A 23,746-nucleotide genomic window follows, 5' to 3' on the forward strand; every position below is an offset into this window, starting at 1 on the left:
GTAGTAAATTAGAACATACATTATTAACGGTATCATTTCCAAAACCAGCCAAAGCCTGTTAAAGCGAGAGGAGGGTGTGGTTGCACTTTGGACGGTTGGTTATTTGAAATGAGGTTGGTGGCAATAGCTGGCGAGTACTAGCGCCCTTACTTTGCCAGGCACACTGCGCGCACCATGACACAGTGTACATACTTGATGCCAACAACCAGCCCGTACAATCAACACCTGAGCGTTTAGAGCATTTTCTTGATTTTACTGCAGATTAATATAATAGCCATATGCACTTGCTTAAGAAATAAACTTTCAAGATTATGCTTATATATATATTTTTGAAAATGTTAAAAGATAGCTGTGCCATGTAAGTTTTTAATTTATTGGCGGGGAGGTAAAGCCTCAGGAGGCTGGCTGTGTGCGACATGCAGTCATCTGCAATTGGTTGTCTCTGATAATATTCCCAATTCAATTGGCTGGCAACCATTTTAGTGATCAAAACGTTTAAGGACCTATAACATGGCAAAAGCTCTACCCTGTCAAGCAGACAGGGGTTGCACAACGGCCTACAAATCTTTGAGGCTTTGTAAAAAAAATAAAAAGAAGAAGAATCTGCACTACCCATCATATTCCATCACATTTAATCAGACTGATTACAAAACTGTCCCTCTCCCCCCGCTCTCTCCCTCTACCTCAACCTCCTTCTTACATCATCTAAATGTGTTCTCTTCAGCACATTCAAATGCAATGTCGACATTGCCAAAATATGGTGGGTTTGACAAATGAGCTCGTCCTCAGAGTGCAAGTGCAGTACCCCCACACTGGTGAGAATCAATGCTACAGAGGTCCCTCTGTGTTGTACCTGTACGTGTGTGAGGCAGAGAGCTGTGTGTGTGTGTGTGTGTGTGTGTGTGTGTGTGTGTGTGTGTGTGTGTGTGTGTTTGTGTCTGTGTGCCAAGATACACTGTATGCAAGTTGAATCTTTAAAAATGATTGTTTTAAGACATTCACTTTGCCCTATCAATGATGTTGGTGGGTGGAGGTTGGAAATGTAATAATGATGATGTACAATCTTTTTGTGTGTATAAAACGTGCACTGTGAAAAGGTAGAGAGAGCACCGCACTGTCAGAGTCCTCTGTCTTATTGCACTGAGTGTCCTCTTGTTTTGCGTAATAAAAAAAGAAAAGGAAAAAACATATTTGAGGAAAAAAGTACTGTATTCTGATTGTCACTTGGGTTCTGTTGAGAGAAATAAATAAATATGAACTTGAAACCCGCTATGGAAAACTGTTTCCTGTTAAAATTATTCATTTACTACCATCTTGGGATGTTTGCAAGTCTGCTGTTGATTTTCAAAACGGGGGAAGCTATTGAACTCTAAATGACTTGTAGTGTTGAAACCTTTTCAAACATTTTATTTGAACAGCACAAAATAGATGAAGGAAAGGTGTTAAAAAAAATTACAAAAGACTAGTCTGAAAATGGATTATTACAACATCTTCAGGTACGGCACAAAGATGATCAACTATGAAACATTTTCTTTAGAAATAGCACCTCATTGAAAATAATGACAGAAGCGATAGAGTGGCAGCAATATCATCTCAGATAAAAGTAGCAATGTATAAATGCAGATACACACTTTTGGTCGTATAGGAAAAATAATCTATAACTCAAATTGGTCATCAGACTTAGATTTGGAAAACATTGTGACTTTTATTGTTCTCTGAGACAGACGTGACACTGACTGGCCTTGCGTCGCTGCTGGTCGGCTGCCTTGATGGTGCCAGGCTCCTGGGTGATGAACTGCTCTGTCTGACTGACAGTGGTTAGCCAAAAACTGTAGAGGTTGGCAAAGTAGTGACAAGAGCCTCGCGCACCCTGGCACTCTATGAAGGGGTGAGTTCGGAAATCCTTCAAGCAGCTTCCAGAAGAAGTCAGAGACTGGCCACCACCCTCATCACCTGCCCCTGTGTGCTGAAGATAAGAAGTGCAGCAGGGTACACATTAGGTAAAAAGACGGCGTGTTTATTTTTATACACACTCTAAAGATTTCTACCACACCCACCAGGAGGAAAGAGTACCCGGTCCACAGACTCCTCCAGCCAGCTGGGCATGCAGGAACTGTGTGATCCTGGCTGTGAAAAGCCACTGCAGGCGAAACTGTCTCACACACCACACAGCGGCTGATGTGGGAGCTAATCTCCAAGCCAGAGAGGGGCATCATGGGCATGGGAGCGGTTGTGGAGAGCCAATAGGATTTGTCGTTGCGACTAGAGTAGTGACAGGCGCCTTTGTTGCAGTAAGAGAACGGCATGGTGGAGAAAACAGGGAGGCAGGAGCCAGCCTGGCCTACAGGTAGAGGAAGTAAAAGAAGAAGAGAGAGAGAGAGTAAAAGAGGAAGAAACCCTATAAACGAATGGACTGATGCATGAACTCAATTCCAACAAAGATGCACTTAAAGCTGACTCTTACCCAGATCTTGAGAGTGAGCCTTCTCTTGTCCCTCCAAGTAGACCAGACTGTAGCCCACCCAAAGCTGACTGCTGCCTTCAGGGCACTGTGGCACCTGAACTGACTGGCTGTGGATTGCCAAAAGGAAGCCTGACCGTAACGCCTCCCTTTGGCCTTGGTTACCTGGATCACCGGGTGGACCTGGGATACCTGGAGGATGGAGGGGGTTGAACAAGTGGGTGACATGGGTCGAGGATGAGAGTGAGGAAGAGATGAAATTAGCTATTTATTGGAGGTAGTCAATCATATTACCTTGAGGTCCAGCAAATCCTAGCTGACCAGCACCTCCTGGGTCTCCAACAGGACCATTATGACCTGCAGGACCTGGTTTGCCAGGGAGGCCCACAAACCCTATGGGGCCCTTCTGTCCTGGAACACACAGATACAAACAAACAATGACACACACACACACACACACACACACACACACACACACACACACACACACACACACACACACACACACACACACACACAACTAAGGATGAAAACACACAACACAGATGTATTCAGACACAGACATGTGAATACATATACATATGCAGATAATATATTAAACTCACTTGCCTTTACGTCCTGGAGTCCCAGGGGGACCACTATCGCCAGGATATCCCAAAGATCCTGGGTGACCACGTGGTCCTGGGATTCCAAGGGAAGCCTCCTTTGTCCCAATGTAATAATAATCACCGGTAGCACCTTTTGCACCTGGGGAAAAAAAAAGTTTTGATTTCCAGATGTACTGTCATAGCATATTACAACAGTCAGTAGTGTTGAATAAATGACAATCAAGTCTTAACTAATGAAAGTGAAAGACATTTTTTTTAAAGTGTCTTCAGACATTTTCTATCTCACTTTAATAATACCATTCACAAAATGTGTTAAAAACACACACACACACACACACACACACACACACACAAACACACACACACACACACACACACACACACAGGTTTTAGGTTTTGTCTGTTCAGATATTCTACTGTGAGTGTGTTGACAGAACTATAAGCGTATCTCTAAGCTACAACTGCCAATTACCTGTTTCTCCAACTGGGCCCATTACTCCCTTGCGGCCCCAAGGTCCAGGGACCCCGATCTGACCTTTGGGTCCCTGGGAACCTTTAGAACCAGGAGGACCTTTCACACCTGTCAAAGTGCAGGAACATTTAGAGTGCATGCAAGTGGATGGCAACACTGTAAATACTGATGGTAGCAGCATGGCACTGTGATGTACCTTTTGATCCTGTAAAGCCTGGGTAGCTCTGAGACCCAGGGGGCCCTGGGAGGCCCCCATCTCCCTTACGACCTGGTAACCCTGGGAGACCAATTGAGCCTGGGTCTCCTTGGGTGAAAATAATGCTTCCTGTAGGACCTGGCTCCCCAGGAGGACCTTAAAACCCAAAGCAAAATCCCAGTTGTGGACAAATAGACAATGAGGCACACATGCCCAGTTACATATCAACATGTGCACAAAACACACACACACACACGCACGCACACACACACACCTGGGGGTCCTGGAGGTCCTTCATATCCTTGGTCTCCGTTGGGTCCTGATATAGGCTTGGAACATCCTTTACCAGGGTTACCAGGTTCACCTGGGAAGCCTGGAAGACCTGGGGAAAGAAATACAGAAATGTTAAATATCTTATGCCAGAAAATATACTGCATAGAGGAATGAAACTGTAATCACACTCTACGAAAGTGGAGTGAAAAACAGCAAATAGATTGAATAAAAAGATGATAAAACACAATACAATCTGAGTGACCATTACAGAATAATTTATGGAGTTACACTGGGGGTACTGTGAGGAGACAATAACTTAAAACCTTCTTAACCCCGGTCTCAAATTCCGAATGGTTTTGCGAACCCATACTAAATACAGAATATCTCCTCAACCACAAGGGCTAGTTGAATAATTTCAAAGGGTATAATATACAGAAAACACTTGTGAGAAGAGGTCCATATAGCAGATAGACCTCTAGTGGTGCTCAAGCACATGCCCTTTTGCCCTGGATGAGAAAAGTGCCCATTCTGCTGGAGCCCAATTTTTTCTTCATCAGTATTTAAGAATAAAAATGACTCTCTCTGTCATCAATTCCCCCCAAATGTGTTTTTATATCTGACGGGGCATTTATTTGAGTTCTTGTGAGAATTTCGCCCCGACATGCTCCGCGGTGCTCACGAGCCCCCGCCGCGCCCCTCCCCCCTCCTCCTCCTCCAACTCCACTCTTAGTGCTCATGCAGTGCTGAGCGCCAGACGGGTGCAGCTACTTCTTCTCTGACCCCCAGCATCAAACAAACAAGTAATGATGTGTTTGTGCAATCCCCCGACGTTGTTTGGTTATAAATTAACCACAACATTAGCGCCGCTGAAAACATTACGTCGCAACTGGTCCAACGTTTCTTAAAAAAATAAACAAACAAAAAACTCACGAAATCAGTGATTTCAAAGCCCTGTCCAGCTGTTTACTGACGTTTGTCACGTTTTCAGTGTTTCACAGGCCTTTGCATGGGCAAAACAAATAAACCCTGTGGTTTTATTTTGAAGAGAATTTTTAATGCAGCAGAGTGCTGTTTATTCAATTCCTGTCATATTCATGTAATGTGCTGTAACTCTGTTACGTTGTTCATTCTGGTCTCATGACATCTATTGCTTCTGTCCATCCGGGGAGAGGGATCCTCCTCTGTTGCTCTCCTGAAGGGTTCTTCCTGTTTTACCTGTGAAAGGGTTTTTACTATCATTATTGGGGGAGTTTTTCCTGATCTGATGTGAGGCCCCGGGACAGGGATGTGGCCCGCCACTGTACAGTTACAACCGGCCCTTTGACCTGCTTTAATTTATCAAGAGCAGAGTTTTGATAAGTTAGATTATTTTTTGATTATACAATATGGCCTTGTTTTGTCTGTTTTTGCCTGTTATCCATTCATGTATTCAATTTGATCATTTGAGTTAGTTTGTTAACAAAAATAAATACATAAGTTGAAAATATCCTACTGTGTTTTTTAATTATTTATTTATTATTATAATTTTAAATTTCATAAATAATTTTGGCGATTTTTTTTTGGTTTGAGCACCTTCCCCTCAAAATGTCTGTGCACGTGCCTGTATAGCAGTATATATCTTACTGGTTTCTTCGTTGATGATAGAACACAGGAAAGAAAAGATTTCTGAAGACATTTTAAAAAAAATAAAGACTTCCGGGATTTATTTTCTCTTTTTAATTATGCATATCATCACTTTGTTTTCTACTATGAAATAGCACTATGCGTTCACAGTATCTCTGCAAAGTTTGACTTTGATTAAGTGAAGTTAAATATTTTTTGTAATTAATTTAGTGCAAATTTCTTGAACCGTAGGTTTAGGTCCGCTGAAAGCAAAAATGCCCTAACTTTCTTCCTGGACATTGGACGCCTCTGGTTCCACAACAGAGGGGCTCTGGTCAAGCAGATGCACCAATACATACCAAGCAATATGGTTTCATCCAAAGTCATATTTCAGTTTTTTGGCTGGAATGTGGTTGATATCTTGCTGAGGCTTTGTCTGACAGTGGATTTGGCACAATTTGCGGATTATGTAGGTCGCAAGCTTTCAAGAAAGGTGCAGGTATATGAAAATTTATATTTTCATAACTTGGGGCGCTTGGGGTGCTCTCTCAAGTCACTTTTGAGTCCTCTCGAGTCATATTTATGGTTTATGTTAATATTTATGGTTGAATTGTGTTGTACTTATATGCTCTTGTAAGGCCAGGCGGCGCAGTTTTTTTTTGTTGCTATGTCACATCAGTGGCTCTGCTATCGATTCATGGGAGTACGAGGACTTTGAGAGTGAGAAAGAGCTCCTAAAGAATAATTCTGCCCCCAGTTTTGGGGGCGCTGGGGCTCTTAAAAGGGTTGGCAATTATAGACAGATGTAGATGCACTATTAGTAATAATATGTATGATACCTGTGGCACCGGGTGGGCCCCTTTGACCCTTGGACCCAGAGAAAATTGCTCCTCGAGGCCCTTGCTGACCCTGGAGACCTTTGACTCCAGGAAAACCATCTGGTCCTGGAGTGCCAGGTATACCTGTGCCTTGAAGTAATACATTTGTATATTTAAGTGTCAATAGTAAAATATCATAACATATTATGCTTTGATGAGTATTGACTAAGTGAAATGGCACTAATTAAATTACTTTAATTCTTACACTGTTTTTCTTGATTTAAGTGAACGATAGAGGGTGTAGTTGATTATATAATACATGAACAACTAATGTACACCAACAGACACACCATAAAATACATGCAAAGAAAGAAATATATGATAAAACACCCTTCTTACCACTTGGTCCGTTTATCCCTTTTGGACCTCTCAGCCCATCTAGTCCATCGAGACCTGGTGGTCCAGGCAGGCCTAAACATAAATCCACAGTACAACGTAAAGATAATCTTGTTAGGTTATTAGCAGTCCCGTTTTAGAGGCTCTTTGACACAGAATTCAAGCAATTACAAATAAACTAATAGAGTCTTACGATTCCTGTAACCGGACATTATGTTAGTACCTGGAGGCCCATATGCGCCCGGTGGGCCCGGGGGTCCCAGGCCTCCATAATCGCCTGAAAAACCTGGAACACCTGGGTGACCTGATGGGCCATGAGGTCCAGGGAAGCCTGTAGAGACGCGAACATAAAAGAGCTCAAACCAACACGTGTGTATAAGCACAATATTCAAAGTACTTGAGCATTGATGTAACATTAAGATCTGGCTCATATTGTTTTAATGGCTCAAGGAGAAAATGAGAATGACTGGAAACTGGAGCAGTTATTCACTGCCATTGAATGACACTTTATGTGCATTTATATCTAAATGTAAGTTAGCTTTATATTATGTGAGAGCAAATGATATTACTCCCACAATGTTATTTCACTTTATTATGTATTTATGTATTCTCTCTGGTGATATACAACTGTCAGGATGGGGTGCAAGTCATTTTTATTCTTTTAAATCCAACTCGAGGCTAGCATTTCTGAATTCAAAGTTAAACAGCATTCCTCTATTTTCAAAATATTGCTGCAGTACATAATTTTTTATATTTTACATTTTTATATTTTACATTTTTAAGTCTTCACTAGAAATCACCTGGCCCTCCTTGTCTTCCTGGTTCACCGACCATGCCTCGTTGTCCAGGCTGACCTGACCTTCCCTGGGGTCCTGGGTCCCCTAGATCTCCTGGACTCCCTCTGGGTGCTCGAGGGAATTATTTGGGGATATACATTTATTTCCAGTTTTACATCCACTTATTGTATTATAGAGTTGGAAACTGACAGACATCTTCAAGATTTTCTTTGGAGTCCCTTCTCATCATTTAAGCAATTCCTCATTCGTAAGTCTACTGTTCAGTGTGATATTTCTGAACTCACCACTGGGCCCATCCTCCCCTGGCAATCCTTTGGGTCCAGGTGGACCAGGTTTTCCATAAGACTGTCCTGGCTCACCTGGAACAGATTTGGACAGCTTTCGTCACATTCAGTCCAACAGAATGTCAGAGAAATCCTGAGAGATGTTTGTGAGCTTTATTGTTACATTTGCATTTAATAGAACAATATAGCATATTGTGTTTGATGAATCCAACCAAATTGTAAATGATCCAATCTGCTGTGGATTCACATCCTGTTGTATAAACTATCTCTCTCTTTTGACTCACCCTTGGCTCCTGGAAATCCTGGTGACCCTGGGACACCCACTTGTCCCCATGGCCCTTGATCCCCCTTTAACAGACATCAACACATTCAAACTATTAAACATCACTTTTGAGACTGACATACAATTAAACACCTCTTATATATGTATGTATGATATATATATCTATATATATATAGATATATATATATCTATATATATATAGATATATATATCTATATATATATAGATATATATATATATATATTACATGAGCAATCTAGAATAAGCCATAAACCTAATCCATGCCATTGTCCTCACAAAAGATGACAAAAGTGTCCCGGCACATACTGGCTGTGCATTACAGAATGTTGAACTTATCAGAAATGATTCGCTGCTGGCACAACATGTGACAGACATTTTTTATTCTCTTTGGGTGTCTACTGGACAGACACAGACAAGCTATCTCTAAAGTTATGAAGAAAATACATTATGTGCATTGTATACCAGATCTCCATCAGGTCCAGGATATCCCCTTGGACCAGGGAAACCTTTGATCCCTAGGTACCCATGAGGTCCAGGTATTCCTGCCCTGCCTGGAGCACCAGAGCTGCCTTTAAACCCCGGCAAACCAGGCCATCCATCAGACCCCGAATCGCCTGGCACTCCCCTTGGGCCCTTTGAGCCTGTGGGTGGCAAAACAAATAACAGTCCTGTACTATTAATCACAATCTATAGTAAGTATGTGCAGTTAAGTCCCTGTGAAGTAGATATATGATCTTGTTAAGGAACAGTGTCATTGCCTGCAGGTCCTTGTTGTCCAGATTGCCCCTTCCTTCCTTTAATTCCTGATGGGCCTTTTGTTATATTCAAGATCCTTGATGGTCCTCTTAATCCTGGTGGACCACGTACACCTGGATGGACCACAGAGTTTAGATGAAATGCTCATTAACCTAAATAAAATATCATGCTCATTCATCTTTATCTTGTGCTGTAGCTGTATGTCTACTATTGTAGCTCTATATAGGTTGTCTGTGTTGTACAACTGTTTTGGAAATCCTTGTCAAGGTCAAATATCTTATTCATGCTATATACCGGTATATTATTCATGATATATTCTGAACGGTGGCCTCAAGCCATAATTTAAGGCATGCATATATTCTGAAGCTAATTGTATGTGTATTACAACACATCCAAAGGCAAAGAGACATTTTTTTATATTTTGATAACTTCCTGGTTGGTAAATATTAACAATTATCAAGATTGAGTATAGCTGGCATAGTCTTTGTATACCTACAGAGACCTACCTTTATTACCAGGCTGTCCTGGGTGTCCAGTGTCGCCCGGGCGACCATCAAAGCCTCTTTCTCCTTGTTTACCTCTGGGTCCTGCAGGTCCTGGATGACCAGGTAAACCTCTGGCCCCAGTCCTGCCTAGGTACCCACTTTGACCTACAGGAATTGAAAGGACGAGCCTAATTTCAATCAGGTATGACTACTTTACAGACATAAAGCATTGTTGATTAAATGTAGACCATGTTTCAGTGAAGACTTTTTTCTGAGGATTATTCTGGAAATGTTATGCTCCTGTTTGGTTTTCAACAAACATTTGACAAGACTTCACATGATTACATTGCAGGCCAGTGGTTCACCTTTCTGTCCTGACCAGCCATCTGTCCCAGGATCTCCTGAGGGACCAGCGGGACCTATTGGTCCCGCTGGGCCTGGCAAACCGGGGGGGCCAGGGAAACCTTGTGGACCCCTCTGTCCATGACCAGGTGGACCTTTATCTCCCTTAAAACCCTTCTGTCCAGAGTAGCCTATGCAACATTGTATAGTTCAATGAGAGCAATATATATTAAGGACAAATTCATGAATGTAATCTGAAATTAATCCTGACATGTTTAAGGAACATTGACGGACATGAGTGACCTAATTGTGCTTGCCGCTGCTGTGTGCTTACCTGATACTCCCCTCTGTCCAGGGTTTCCTGGAGGTCCTACAGGTCCTGGAGATCCAATCAGTTCACACAAAGTACAGGGTAGGCCTGGGGGACCAGTGACTCCAGGGTCACCATTGTCTCCTGGCTCTCCTTTCCAACCAGGTTGTCCAGGTTGGCCTTGTGCACCTGTTATTACAAGGCAGCAATGGTCAACCAATTCCATTGTACAGGAAAGAATGGGAGGTACGCTGCAATTTAAGTAAATCTGGGATTTTCTTTAGTGCTATATGCCACATTAGCTGACGCATACGTTGCTGAGTAGTTTGTTTTTGTTCACTTAAATATGAATGAAACTTACCTTGAAACCCTACGTTTCCAGGAATTCCACGGGGTCCACTTGCCCCCTGAGCCCCAGGGAGGCCAGGTAGGCCAGTAACACCTGGCCTGGAAGAGAGGACATCTCCTGGGTCACCCTTCCTGCCTTGAAGTCCTGGTAACCCAAGAAGTCCTGAAGGGCCATCCAGGCTAATTCCACTGGGACCAGGGTCGCCCGGATCCCCATTTAAACCTGGAGGACCTTTTACAAACAAGAGAGATCTGTAATTTAAGTGTCCAAACAGCACTCCTAACTGAATACTTAATGATTAACTGACAAATTCCGTGTGGTGTGGATGATCCTTGAATCCCCACCAGTGAAAAAAGATTATATCTAAAAATCATTATAGAGAATTGTTACCTAGCAGTCCAATCCCCCCAGTTTCCCTGTCATCTCCTTTCATGCCTTTTGGGCCAAGCAGTCCCACAGTACCCGGAGGACCATCTCTTCCTGGCTCACCTGGAATCCCTACAAGCAGCCAAAGAAAACTTGACTTTCAACATGTACCGAAATTGTTTCAGGGGTCATAAATCAGGTTTATTTCATGACATGTGGCTTAGGATAGTAGGTCCAACCAATTATGTCATCAACTTCAGCAACTTTTCTCAGAACTTTAGAAAAATGGATATTGTTACAGTGCCTGGATACAGTGATGATGTTATACCTGTAAAACTTACCCGGTGAGCCTGACTCTCCTTTCGGACCAGATGATCCAATCTCTTCTTCATGACAGCATTCCTCAGTTTCACCTGATGACATGAATACAACATACTGTTTGAGCCCATGACACTGGATTGTTGTGTGCATCTCTGAATTTAGCCCTGTCTCTGACCTGGAGGGCCTGGTCGTCCAGGAATTCCAGAGGGGCCAGGAAGTCCCTGATAACCTTTAGGTCCAGGTTGCCCACGAGAGCCTGGAACACCGGGACCTGGGGGGCCTTTAAGCCCTGGAAGCCCTTTCGGTCCAGCAACACCAGGGTAACCTTTGGGACCAGGTAACCCTGTGTACCTAGCACCCTGTAAATACATTGTCTGATACAATAACTGCAAAACCAAGAAAATGGAACGTTTTTACTGTTTCATAAATTACGTATACAGCACTTAAAATATACACTCTCACCGGTGTTCCATGGTCCCCTGCAGGCCCCGGGGTTCCATCCAGTCCTGGCCTACCTGCTGCTCCAGGAGGACCAGAATATCCGAGGACTCCTCGGTTACCCTTGGCACCTGTCAACAACAAAAATAAACTGAAGATATTAGGCTATCAATGTTTAATAACACTTAGTATAGGCATAAATACAACAACATTATCTTTGTTTCAAGCTACTGTTGTGCTGATTGCCTTACTGTAGTGTTTGGTGAACATAAACAAATAAATATTGACTCGCAAGAAACATTAATTCGGCCATCCCCTGTAGAGTTAATTCTCCAAGCATATAAAATGACTATTCTCTTGCTTGTATAATAATAATACTGTTCATAGTGCAGGTTCAATGTTAAGAGGTGCTCACCTTTAGCATCTACCACAAAAGAGTGACCTTTTTGACCCTTATGTCCTTTTATACCAGAAATTCCTTGAAAGCCCTGAAAGAAAACAAAGTCAGATGAAAAATAATTGAAAAAGTCACTGCTGCAAATTTGTATACATGTTCAAAATTGCTGTTAACTATTAGTTAGTTAGAGTCCTGCTGTCATTACATGTGGTCCTCTTGGACCGTCGTATCCTTTCAGCCCTGGGTCTCCTTTAAATCCTTGAGCTCCAGGGAACCCTAGAGGTCCTGGATAACCAGTTGGACCAGGGGGGCCTTCTCTTCCCCCAGCAGACCTACAGTCACATTCCCCTGGACAACCTGTAGGACACACAAGATGATAAAAATGTTTGACTTTGATGCAGCATATTTGTTTACTGTACAACTATACATGTATATATACATAAGTATAAATCTGTTCCAGTAAATTCCACACGGGATGTTTCTAAATTCCAACAAAGGTCAGTAGACACAGAGAGAACAAAAGCTCTGCTTGTGGGATTAAGGAATGGATATGAACAGTCACAGATCACCTTTAATTCCCTTGACCCCTTGTTTTCCAGGAGATCCTTTGGGTCCTACGTCACCAGGGTCTCCTGGGTAACCAGACTCACAGTAGTAATCTGTGGATCAACCAGCAATAAATATTGAGCGACAGCGAAGTAGTTTTAATGCATGAATAATTAGTGGACTCCTTTGATCAGAAGTAATTGAGAACTCACCTCCACATCCTGACCAAGAATGCCACACACACACACACACACACACACACACACACACACACACACACGGTAAGTAAACATTCAAATGAACATGCACAAAAAATGGCAAGCTTACAATCATTCAAATAATGAAATTAAATGTGTGAGATTAACTTTTTAACACATATAGGAAACTCCTTTGCGTCTAATATGAAGGAAGTAAGAATATACCTGGAGGACCTGGAGTGCCTGTGACACCTTTAGGTCCGAGGAGTCCTTTAGTTCCCTTTAGTCCAGGAAACAGATTTTCAAAGTTATTATACGTCCCTGGCTCTCCCTTGTAGCCCTTCGGACCAAGGGACCCTCGTGGACCAGGCAGACCCAGCTCTACTAGGAAGGTGTGAGAGACAAAATCAAAATTCAAGCAAAGTAGGATCAAGACCTTCTAGCTGTAGGTCAAATCCTGATCAGAGTGAGTGATATACTCAGAGTTATGTAATACAGAAAGTCAGGAGTAACCTGAAAGCTGAAGATTACAAACTCTGACCTGGAATTGTTAACCCTGGTGGGCCTGGAGGTCCATGCATGCCCATGAACCCAGGGTCACCAAGGTGTCCAGGCGTTCCAGGATACCCTCTGTCACCTTTAATGCCTGACCCATACAGACATAGAACCATGAAAAAGTAATAAATGCTTGATTACTTTCATACAGTAATTCTAGTTATTTACTGATATAACATCAGAGTTTGAGTATTTTAGCTATCAATTTAATTTCAAGTGGTATTATAAAAAGAGTATTTGATGTGAAAATATGACCGCAGATAACAGTGGAGGAGTGGCTTATGGTGCAGGAGTAGTTAGAGACGTTTCTGTACTTTATACTTATCTTACATCTTGATGCTGTTTTTATCTGTTGTGACCGTTCAAGTCGACCATAGCTTTAATCATTTCAACCCTCCGGTGGGTGTGTTTGATACTTACTGAATGGAGTATACTTTAAAAGGGGACATATGCTCATGTTCAAGTTCATTTTTGTATTTTAGGTTTATATGTTAAAACAAATATACTTTTATTCACCCTCCGTGTGCAGACGATCCCTTTTAGCACCAGTTTTCAAGCCGTGTGTGTAGATACACTGATGGGGGCGGTATGTTCTAATAAGCTGCATGTGAGCCAAATCTGAATGGCTTGATAAATAAAGTTATCAGATCTAAGCAGCCCCAAAACTGACAGAGTTGTCTTATCTGGCACTCCAGATACCCACTTGTGCAGAGGCACGGATGTTTTGAATGATATTTTCCTTTTAAACAACCGATTGGACTGTAAAGCTATTTATAGTGGAGAGCATATCAAATCTAAAAGCCAATGTTACCACAGAACATTGTTTTGCCAGTCTAAGATTGTAAACTGCTCAACTTTGAATCAAGAATTAATTTAATTATCATAGTTCTAATCAAGTTAGTGTAGCTACTGCTGTGGTCTCACCTCTGGCATCACTTCCATTGTGTAAGTTCAACAGACCGGGTAGACCTGGATCTCCTGGGTAACCCTGTTGGATGCAAAGACAGCGATGGAAACTATAGTCATACATGGAAAATGCCAATGACATGCATAATATGTCTAAAGATGAGAAGCGTAATCAGCAATAGCAGGTTGTGTAATTATCCTATTGAGAAACCACCAGAGGGCAGCAGATAACATGTCACAAGGATGCCAGCAGCCATCTGTGTGGCAGGAGAGTAGTGATCCATGTCATCAATAACTTAGTCCTTTTAGTTTCCCTTCCAGGAGCAAATAAATAAATTCAATATAATGGTCATTTATTTTTACAGACAAGGGACTTCTGTTTGCAACTGATACAAGCTTTGTTCAAATTGTGATGCACATCCATTTGATGTTTGTGTAAAGCCCACCTTTGGTCCATTTCTTCCAATGAGACCTGGATATCCCTTCTCTCCACGCAAACCCTGAAAAAGTATAAATGTATTGAGCCTCAAAATTGGCCCTATGTATAGTAACATACAGGAAGGCTAAGTCCTCATATCACAGATGTACCTCAGGTCCTGGAGGTCCATCTCTCCCAGGAAATCCTGGAAGACCCTTAAGATGGAAACAATGGGATGAATACCGTATGTCTGTCTAAAAGCATGTTGCAGTCTGAGTTAAGTCACCCACCCTAACTCCCGGAAAACCAAGGATTCCTTGTTCTCCTTTTATGCCTTGGATGTATATGTCTCCTCTACCACCCTGATAAGGAAGAAAAGGCACATAAAATACCGTTCTCTTTGTCTCAGGCCCACCTGTATGCTTACATACAGAATGAAACTCACGCTTATGCCCTTTGGTCCACATTGCCCAGGAAGACCCGTGTCTCCCTGAGAAGCAAGAAAGACAATCAAGAAAAATAAAACATATTTGTCTTTATACAGGTTAATGCATTAGTTCATAATTAGCAGTCTTGTATAAATACAAATGAGAGCTTTGCCTTCACCTTGTTGCCTTTGGGTGGAAGGAAGTCTGGAGGAAATTCTATGACTTCTTCTGGTCCTTGTGGGCCAGGTTGCCCTTGCTCACCCTGCATTATAAAATTAGGTGAGTGAAGATGTTTGCTAGATCGGATAAAAGCACGCTTATAAACTTTCACACAGACACACAGCGCATAAACCTTAGTGCATGACTGTCAAAGGTCAAAGTGGTTTCTTACATCGTCACCTTTAGCTCCTGCCAGTGATCCTCCGGGATCTCCCTACACAACAACCAAAAGATTAGTATGGTTGTATGTGTGTGTGTGTGTGTGTGTGTGTGTGTGTGTGTGTGTGTGTGTGTGTGTGTGTGTGTGTGTGTGTGTGTGTGCACGCAAAGATACTGTACTGGCAAAGATTTTGAAACAGCCGACTCACTGGTAGTCCTCTCACACCTTTAAGTCCTTCCAAGCCCTAAATGGGATCACACATCCATGTTAACATAACATAACATAAAGATGCAGCGTTTCTTCTTGTAATGTAGATGAATAATAATGGGAGAAATATATTGCTGCAAACTGTGCATGTATACAGTTATATATGAGTCTTAATATTAAAACATACATAAATAGAGCTATACACAAAAAAAATAGTTTTCACCTCAATCCCAAGAAGGCCAGGAGAGCCCACGTGGCCTTTAGGCCCAATGACTCCTTGTCTTCCCTGATAATACAAAAAAGAAACACCATGTTCAAGAAAGTACACGTGAAATTGAGTCGACTTAACTACAAGCACGGTGTATGATTGAAAATATTCAATCCTTGCTTCATCTTTTTGCGGAATAATACTGAGGAATAGTGCTTTACTGTCAGAATAAGTAAAGAGAACTTACAGGTACCCCATGCTGTCCATCTCTACCATGATCCCCCTGTAAGATGAAATGAAGCAAAGACGAGAATGTTTACAGACACTGTAAAATGCAAATATGTATGAAGCTGCTCAAACAGAAATGGGGCTTGACATTGGTGAAGCCCAGTCCATTATCATCTGAGGCTCTCCAGATTGGAGGAATTTACCTGAAGCCCTGGAAACGTAGAACCATACAAAGGTTCTCCTTTAAATCCTTTTGGTCCTTGTAATCCCTGATGAGAAGATGCAATACATGTTTACATTAGACACATTATAAGTGGCATAGCATTGTTAAAAGAGCAGATACTGTATTCTATATTTATGCATACTTTTCACTAAACACTTGTCCAAATGAAAGTTACTGGACAAAGTGGCAAAACCTTGACTGATGTTCAATGAGAATGTTGAACATCTAGCACCAATGTTTATTATTCAGTTGATTATTCCTACAATATATACATGTTGCATCTGCTGTATTAGGCAACGAGAGCTTTTTAGGGAAATATAAACTGCTGGTTGGAGAGTGGCCACAACAGGCCTCAGGTATATGTGTCCCACAGATCTCATCTCCACAAACTTAATTATCTTTGTGTTATTTTAGTGTCGCACTAATTCCCAGTTTGCCTAAATCTGGACATAAATCTTGTACTGCAGAACTATCAAAAAAATTATGAATCCCATGAGCTTTAATTTGCTGCATACGTTTTGTCAAAAGGCTAGAAAGGGATATTTGACAGAGTCACTACTTGCTGAGTAACGGCGAACAGAAACATCAGAGCCGGAGCTCTACTCACCGGTGGCCCATGGAGACCATCCAAACCAGGAATACCAAAGACTCCTGGTCGACCCAATGTGCCATTACAGCCATCCAACCCTCGCAAACCAGGCTCACCGCCTGCTCCAGGGTGGCCCTGAAGAATTTAGTACATTTATTGTGGTGACGTATTATTGCGATGTAAGGCTACAATTATGACCTCTCTGACTCTAGTTGAGAATGATAAAGAAAGCATGCCTTACAGCATTCATGAATTCAGGCCTATAGTTTAACTTTAATATTCCATAATTATATGCCGGTTATTGTGAACAACTTGAGTTACTATAAAACACAAACACTTGAGTAGTGAAGAGGCAGCTGCATTAGGCACAAAGTAAGCATTAGGCACAAAGTAAAACCAGGCACATCTACGGTGAGCCATAGGCCACTAGAGGGCACACTAGACACAAGCGTCAAATCACTGCACCATTTACTGTGTATTCTCCAACATTGTATCATAAATGTATGAACTCGGCAGTTACACAGTTTGGAATACCGCATGACATTAACAATTGAAAAAGTGTCTGGTATCAATATATCAAGGATATATTCTAAATTCCTTGTGGGAGAAAACTCCACATTGAGTTGTGCAGGGTTTTGGAAATTGGTGCAACTTTCCAGAAGTTTACACACCTCTACGGGATTATTATTGTCATTTTGAGCTGTATGTGTCTTTTTCTGATAAGATAGATGACATTTTCAACAACATTGATTTACTTACTGGTGTGCCATCATTACCAGGAAAACCCGGAACACCAGTCTTGCCCTGAAATGTAAACTAAAAAACATTACTTACAGGGCTATATTGCCTTAAACACTCCCAACCCCACCCTTGTTTTTTTCTTTATCACTGACATATTTACATATGCACAATGTTTTTATATGTTTAATAATGTAGACTCATTGTGATTATTAGCAATACACACACACACACACACACACACACACACACACACACACACACACACACACACACACACACACACACACACACACAACATGAACATGAACATGAACACTAACGCGGTCGCCTTTGGGCCCCTCTGGCCCATGTGATCCTTCTGCTCCCCTTCTGCCATTCTCTCCTAGTGACCCTTCACGTCCCTGGGGTCCCATTGACCCCCGGGATCCTTGTTGGCCTGGCTTCCCTGGAGCTCCCTACAAAGAGAAAAGTCATGTCTATAAAACTTGTTGTTTTGAGTGACATTTTTCGGACTAAGATTATTTATTTTCTCAAGGACCAATGAATTATCTGTGGATTGTATTCACCTCTCTATCTGAAACCAAGGATTTAGGATTGTCATTTACAACTTCATTTAATTATTTTTTGCTGCTAGTCTTGTAAGGAATTCATAATTGTGATATGAAACATTTAAGGTGACAATTTCCAGTAGTTTAATATATTTCTAATGAGAAAAATCCACTGCATTTCCAAATATCAGCTTTACTATTGTGAGACTAATTAAATATACCTTGCCAATACATGAGAAGGAAAAGTACATTCATACCCGTGCACCTTTGGCAGGAAGACACTGACATACAGTGCAGTCTCTTCCTTGACATGGGCCTTCAATCGCCCCCTGAAACAACAAACAGACACAAACCATAAACCTGTGAGCGTCTAGACATTACTGCATTCAAGAAAAAGAGAGACTGGCTGAGGCTGCGTGTGTTTCTAAGCAGAGCAGAAGACAGTAAGGGGTCAGAGCAGACATCAGATAAGGTTGTGTTTTGGGCATTTCTGACATTCCAGAATACTTTACACCTTTGAGAATAAGCCTTGAGAATTAACACATTTCCCTGTGGAGACTGGACAGTCGTGATTAGAAAGCTTTAAACAAATCAATGGTCTCACATAAACATGGGTAAATAATGAGCTCTCTGACCTTGATGAGAAAGGAAGCTCATACAGTGCTTCACGGCGCTCACAATGCACTGACATCTTGCTGAAAAACTAGTCCACACCTCCAGATGCCAAGTATTCCCACCACTGTGTGTGTGTGTGTGTGTGTGTGTGTGTGTGTGTGTGTGTGTGTGTGTGTGTGTGTGTGTGTGTGTGTGTAAGGGGAGTTTTACAGTGCCTGTATCACAAACATTTAGTAATGTTTTCTCAAAGCTTACCAAATATTTGGATGAGTTTATGCTGGTGAAATTTAGTAATTTAGAAAGTGGGACATCTGCTGTCCCACTTTCTCTTTTAGTCTAAACATTCATGGGTATCTCATACATCAGTCCCAAAAAACATACAACAGTTGGCTAAGTCTTGGACAGGCCGTTGGGATTCAGTGCATTTAAAGTTTAACGTTTAAAGTTAAACTATTTTCTCCTCAATTTGCTGTTATACTGCTCAATTCACCGTTTGTATATGCTGTTGATTTGGGTAACGTTAGCTATCTATGTATGTATCCACCATTGCAAAGGATGTGCACATGCACTGTTGTTTACCCATGCTTAGAGCACTTGATAGCAACGTCTCAGCTATTATATCCAGACACTGACCTTAAACTGTAGACTATTGCAGACATTGTGAACGTTGTGAATGCATGCATCATTATATTAATGTCAAGGTTAATAAGTGCGATAACAGCACACCTGTGGCCAGCAGGTGGGAGGGACTTTGCGTTTGCTATCTGGGGACATGTGTTTCCAACTAATGCTTGCATCTGCATCTAGAGCAGTGGTTCGACCTGGGTTCGATTGAACTCCAGGGGTTCGGCAGGGGCCAAGACACACACAGTATAGCCCAGTTCACACTAGCAATAGGCTCGTTCGTTAGAGCTGCGCCTCGCCTGGAATCCAGACGAGAGCAGGCGGCCGCAGCAGGAGGCGTTGACAAAAAACTGCAATCAAATTGGACAGTTGTCAGCTGCCTTCAAAGTAAACAGAGGAAGTCACGGAAAAAAGTACTTCCTGTTAGTTCCGAACTTTTGTTTATTTGTAGTTTATAGGTCACGTTTGGATTTATTATATGTGTTTATAAATATATATATATGTATGTAGAAGTGACTGTGTAGCTGCATCCTTTGGTATTTTTATGTCTGCCTGTGAAATGCATTACTACTGGTTTAGATATGTGTTATGAAAATACGATTTTGTATTATCAACCACACAAGATGTGTTTTTAGATTAAACATGAGACAAATAGTCAATAATTGAGGGTTAAGTATTACAACTACACATAAAATAAGGATTTTCTACAACACGTGGTGTTTGCTGTCAGATCTAAGAGCCAATCAGCTCTCTGATGTGGCGAGAGCCAGGCGTTTCCCATCATGCACTGGGCCAAACAGTCATTTGAGAGCAACTGCGGTGACTGACTCTGAAATCGACAGCCGGCTTGGTCTCGTGAGAGTATCGTTGACCACGTGTGCATGACGTCAGAGCAAGTCGGGACCAAGTCGGACACAAATCTAACCGGCATGCATTGCGCGCCGATCGCCGCCGATCGATTCTGCGCAGAACTGGCTCATCTCGAACGAGCCTATTGTCGGCCGCAACACACAATTTGTTTTCTTCTTCCCCTGTAGCTCTGCTCTGCAGCTGTGCTCACCAACACCCCTCCCCCACAGGCGAGCTCGGCGCTGTTTTTTTACAGTTACCGTAATGGACCGCAATGTGACTGCACACCATTGAAAAGCTCGGCTTATTAGCGTTCAGAATACGTTGGAATTACGTCAATTGCGTAAATGTTCGCAGAGTTACGGTAATTTTAGTTACTTCCTGTCGCCGGCGACGGGGTCCGGATTAATCTTTTATTTTTCCAATTGCGAAGGGTTCGGTGAATGCACTGATGAAGCTTGCAGGGTTCAGTACTTCCAATAAGGTTAAGAACCACTAATGTGTCTTGAATCCAATGTAAATATTAATATGACTATATATTAATATTATATAATTGTTTTTTACGAAGTGCTTCACATAAAATAAAACATTACTGATTATTCTTCCCTTAAATATATATCAATACAGATACAGTATATGCAGTGTTGGGGTAACGTTAGTTACTCAGAAAAAGTAACTAGTTACTTCTGAAAATAGATTGCTTTACTAGTTACTGCATTTGAAAAGTAACTTCACTACTAGTTACTTTATTTTCCAAGCAAATGTCCAAATTAACTGCAAAGATACATTTTCAATAATAATGTATTATTATTAATTAATATAATTTCCAATAATAATAATCGCGCGAGTCACACGACACTTCCTGCATGAACAATCTACCGTAAACGTCGGGTTACGAGCCGCTACTACCTTCGGTCAGAGTCCCCGTTAGCTCCCCGCTGTAGCCAGCTGGGGCTCCTGCTAGCGCTCCGTTACTTCCCCGTTAACTTCCGCTAGCTCTCCGTTAACTTCTGCTAGCTCCCCGAAAACCACCGAAGGTAGCGGGACCAGGCTCGACACCCGACTTGGGCAGAGGGGTCGCGGGCAGTAGCAGCAGCAGCGCTAGCTAGCAGCTTGTTGCTATCATTCATGCAGGAAGTGTCGTGTGACTCGTGCGCCACTAAAAGAGAACTTTTCGGGACTGGTAAAAATGTCTTGAGTAACGCAGGAAAGCGCGTTACTGAGGTCTAGTAAAGTAGTGTAGTTACCAATATTTTGAGTGTAATGCGTTACTTTACTTCGTTACCTATAATAGTAATATCGTTACTGTAATCCGTTACTTTGTAACTCGTTACCCCCAACACTGAGTATATGCAATTAGCAAACTTCGTTAATATATCTGCGGTGCCAGTTTATCAGTGCAGCTGTGGTGTACCAGTATGTGTGTACAAAAAGAACCCCAAGCAGTCCTGTACACTGTGCAGGAAAATGGAAGTTACTTGGGGACGAATACTATAAACAAATAGGAAGGAACATGTACAGTTTCCAGGTGCATCAAGTACATGACGGATTTTCTTCCCTGAAAACACTTAACCACTAATTATATAGACTGCTTTCTCTGCTTGAATGCTTGCATTCCAATTGGGTTTGTGAGAATATACAGTATATACACATGTAGATGTCACTCTTACCTGTCTTAAAAACTTGAGAGCCCTGTATATATGTACACATCTGTATATACACTGCATACCAGTGACATGGAATTCAGTTAGAGCATCAGGCTCAGGATACTCTTTGCATTGTGTTGATGGTTTGTTGTTTTAGACAGGCCTCAACTACATTCCTGGCTACTGCAGTAGCAGCAGCAGTGTTTACAAAAATGAAGTTGTAATTCAACTTTACATGATGTATTTCTATGCACTTCAGTCCAATAGAACTTCCTCACAAAGTTATCTCAACAAAAATAAATCTTTTTTTCATACTATGTTTATGCCAGGGATATTTTACATCTTAGCAAGTGCATGTGTTTCAGCCAGTGTACTTTTAAAGCATATTGTATCTCTTGGGGTGCTAGTTCACTAGATAATTTAAACATAGTCTTGAAATATTTTCGAGGAAAAGGTGCTCCTCTTCATTGGTCTTCTTGTTCAGCGCATATGTTCCTTAATTTTGAATTACAGTCTGCTCTGTCTAACAATGTGTCGGATGTCTGAGTTTGAGTGGAATGCACATGTTAAATAGTACAGCATGATAATATTTTATTTGTCGCATATTGTTGCAATCAAACTTTATTGAAATTATTAACTAAAATTAGATTTGAAGGTTGTCATAATAGTGATATTATAAATCTAAATGTGTGTTTAATGAAGACTTATAAAGGAATGTCTTACTGCTTTGAGCTGCTGCACAAGGACGACCAGGACAAGGATCCACCTGGGAATGTAACAGTGGTAATAGATTAACTGGAGTCTCATTTAATCTTATTTAAATCTAAAAAAAAAGTCCACTTGATGAATTGTGCTATAATAGCCTATAATGTGCTGCTTGTGTGGGCAGAAGGACTAAATCTCTGCCCTTAGAGACGGAAAGCAAAAACTCAAATGCAAACTCATGACACTGCAGATGACACCACAGAGTGCTAGTGTGTGTGTGTGTGTGTGTGTGTGTGTGTGTGTGTGTGTGTGTGTGTGTGTGTGTGTGTGTGTGTTGTGTAGTGAAGGTCAGTTTTATACAGCGTCTTCAAATTGGAATTCAAGTATGTGCAGATGTGTTCAATATCTGAGCAAACAAGCAACAAGTGAGTTTGTTTTCATGTAAAAAGGTTTACAAAGTAGGGGATGTGAATGCTATAAAACTTAATGAGACATGTCTCCTTGTGTTTACACCACTAGGGCTCATGAGATGTATACATATATATTGCAGATGAAGATCTTTTTCAAAAACAACTATGTTGTGATATTAGCAGTGTCAAAAAGACAACTAGGCATGTAACATTGCTCTTATTGCTAATAATTCTTATACATTTGCTTGAAAGTGACATTTCTCTTATTGCTAATAATTCTTATTAATATTGTTGCAGTGAGACTCACCTGAGAGGGCACAGGGTTACAACTGTAACTGAGGAACCCATCTCTCATCTCATTGGTCTGATAAACAGGTGAGTATTTGCCTCAGTGCTGCCCCCTGTGGTGGATAAAATAAATTATGAAATACCAAAGACGCCTGTGAGCGTTGGGAGAGTTGATATATATATATATATATATATATATATATATATATATATATATATATATATATATATATATATATATATATATATATAGTATGTAACAATTAAGTATAACTTCCATTGAGGTAAAATGTAGTCCGTGCAATTATTCTAAAATCTAAATATTTTACTGATAAAGAAATAGTTGGTGTCCTCCCACCCAGGTTATATCCTTTAGGCATAAAAGTTAACACCCCATGCAGTCTGTAGGTAACAGTCCATCATGCACATGAAACAACATTCACTACTCACCCAAATTCAGA

The 23,746-nt window shown here is 41.4% G+C and overlaps 1 protein-coding gene across 1 annotated transcript; it reads right to left on the reverse strand.

Annotated features, from left to right (window-relative positions):
* Nucleotides 1–1,705: 1,705 nt before the first annotated feature.
* Nucleotides 1,706–23,345, reverse strand: LOC306753357 (uncharacterized protein; the record flags this gene model as incomplete). The annotated part of the gene is made up of 44 exons (XM_079237227.1): nucleotides 1,706–1,966; nucleotides 2,058–2,341; nucleotides 2,465–2,653; nucleotides 2,756–2,872; nucleotides 3,071–3,208; nucleotides 3,542–3,649; nucleotides 3,738–3,893; nucleotides 4,012–4,119; nucleotides 6,452–6,580; nucleotides 6,830–6,901; nucleotides 7,050–7,157; nucleotides 7,627–7,734; nucleotides 7,908–7,982; nucleotides 8,192–8,255; nucleotides 8,674–8,852; nucleotides 9,474–9,617; nucleotides 9,818–9,985; nucleotides 10,129–10,293; nucleotides 10,466–10,675; nucleotides 10,844–10,951; nucleotides 11,161–11,232; nucleotides 11,316–11,499; nucleotides 11,603–11,709; nucleotides 11,994–12,066; nucleotides 12,181–12,332; nucleotides 12,545–12,634; nucleotides 12,944–13,102; nucleotides 13,260–13,364; nucleotides 14,198–14,261; nucleotides 14,626–14,679; nucleotides 14,768–14,812; nucleotides 14,888–14,959; nucleotides 15,043–15,087; nucleotides 15,204–15,287; nucleotides 15,417–15,458; nucleotides 15,613–15,648; nucleotides 15,835–15,897; nucleotides 16,251–16,316; nucleotides 16,878–16,994; nucleotides 17,619–17,663; nucleotides 17,921–18,055; nucleotides 18,406–18,477; nucleotides 22,606–22,648; nucleotides 23,305–23,345. The coding sequence occupies 44 exons, from the start codon at nucleotides 23,343–23,345 to the stop codon at nucleotides 1,706–1,708; spliced, it is 4,857 nt and encodes a 1,618-aa protein (XP_079093353.1).
* Between the last annotated feature and the right edge of the window lie 401 nt (nucleotides 23,346–23,746).

The sequence above is a fragment of the Taurulus bubalis genome (genome assembly GCF_910589615.1).
Source record: "Taurulus bubalis genome assembly, chromosome: 1".
Taxonomy (NCBI): Eukaryota; Metazoa; Chordata; class Actinopteri; order Perciformes; family Cottidae; genus Taurulus; species Taurulus bubalis.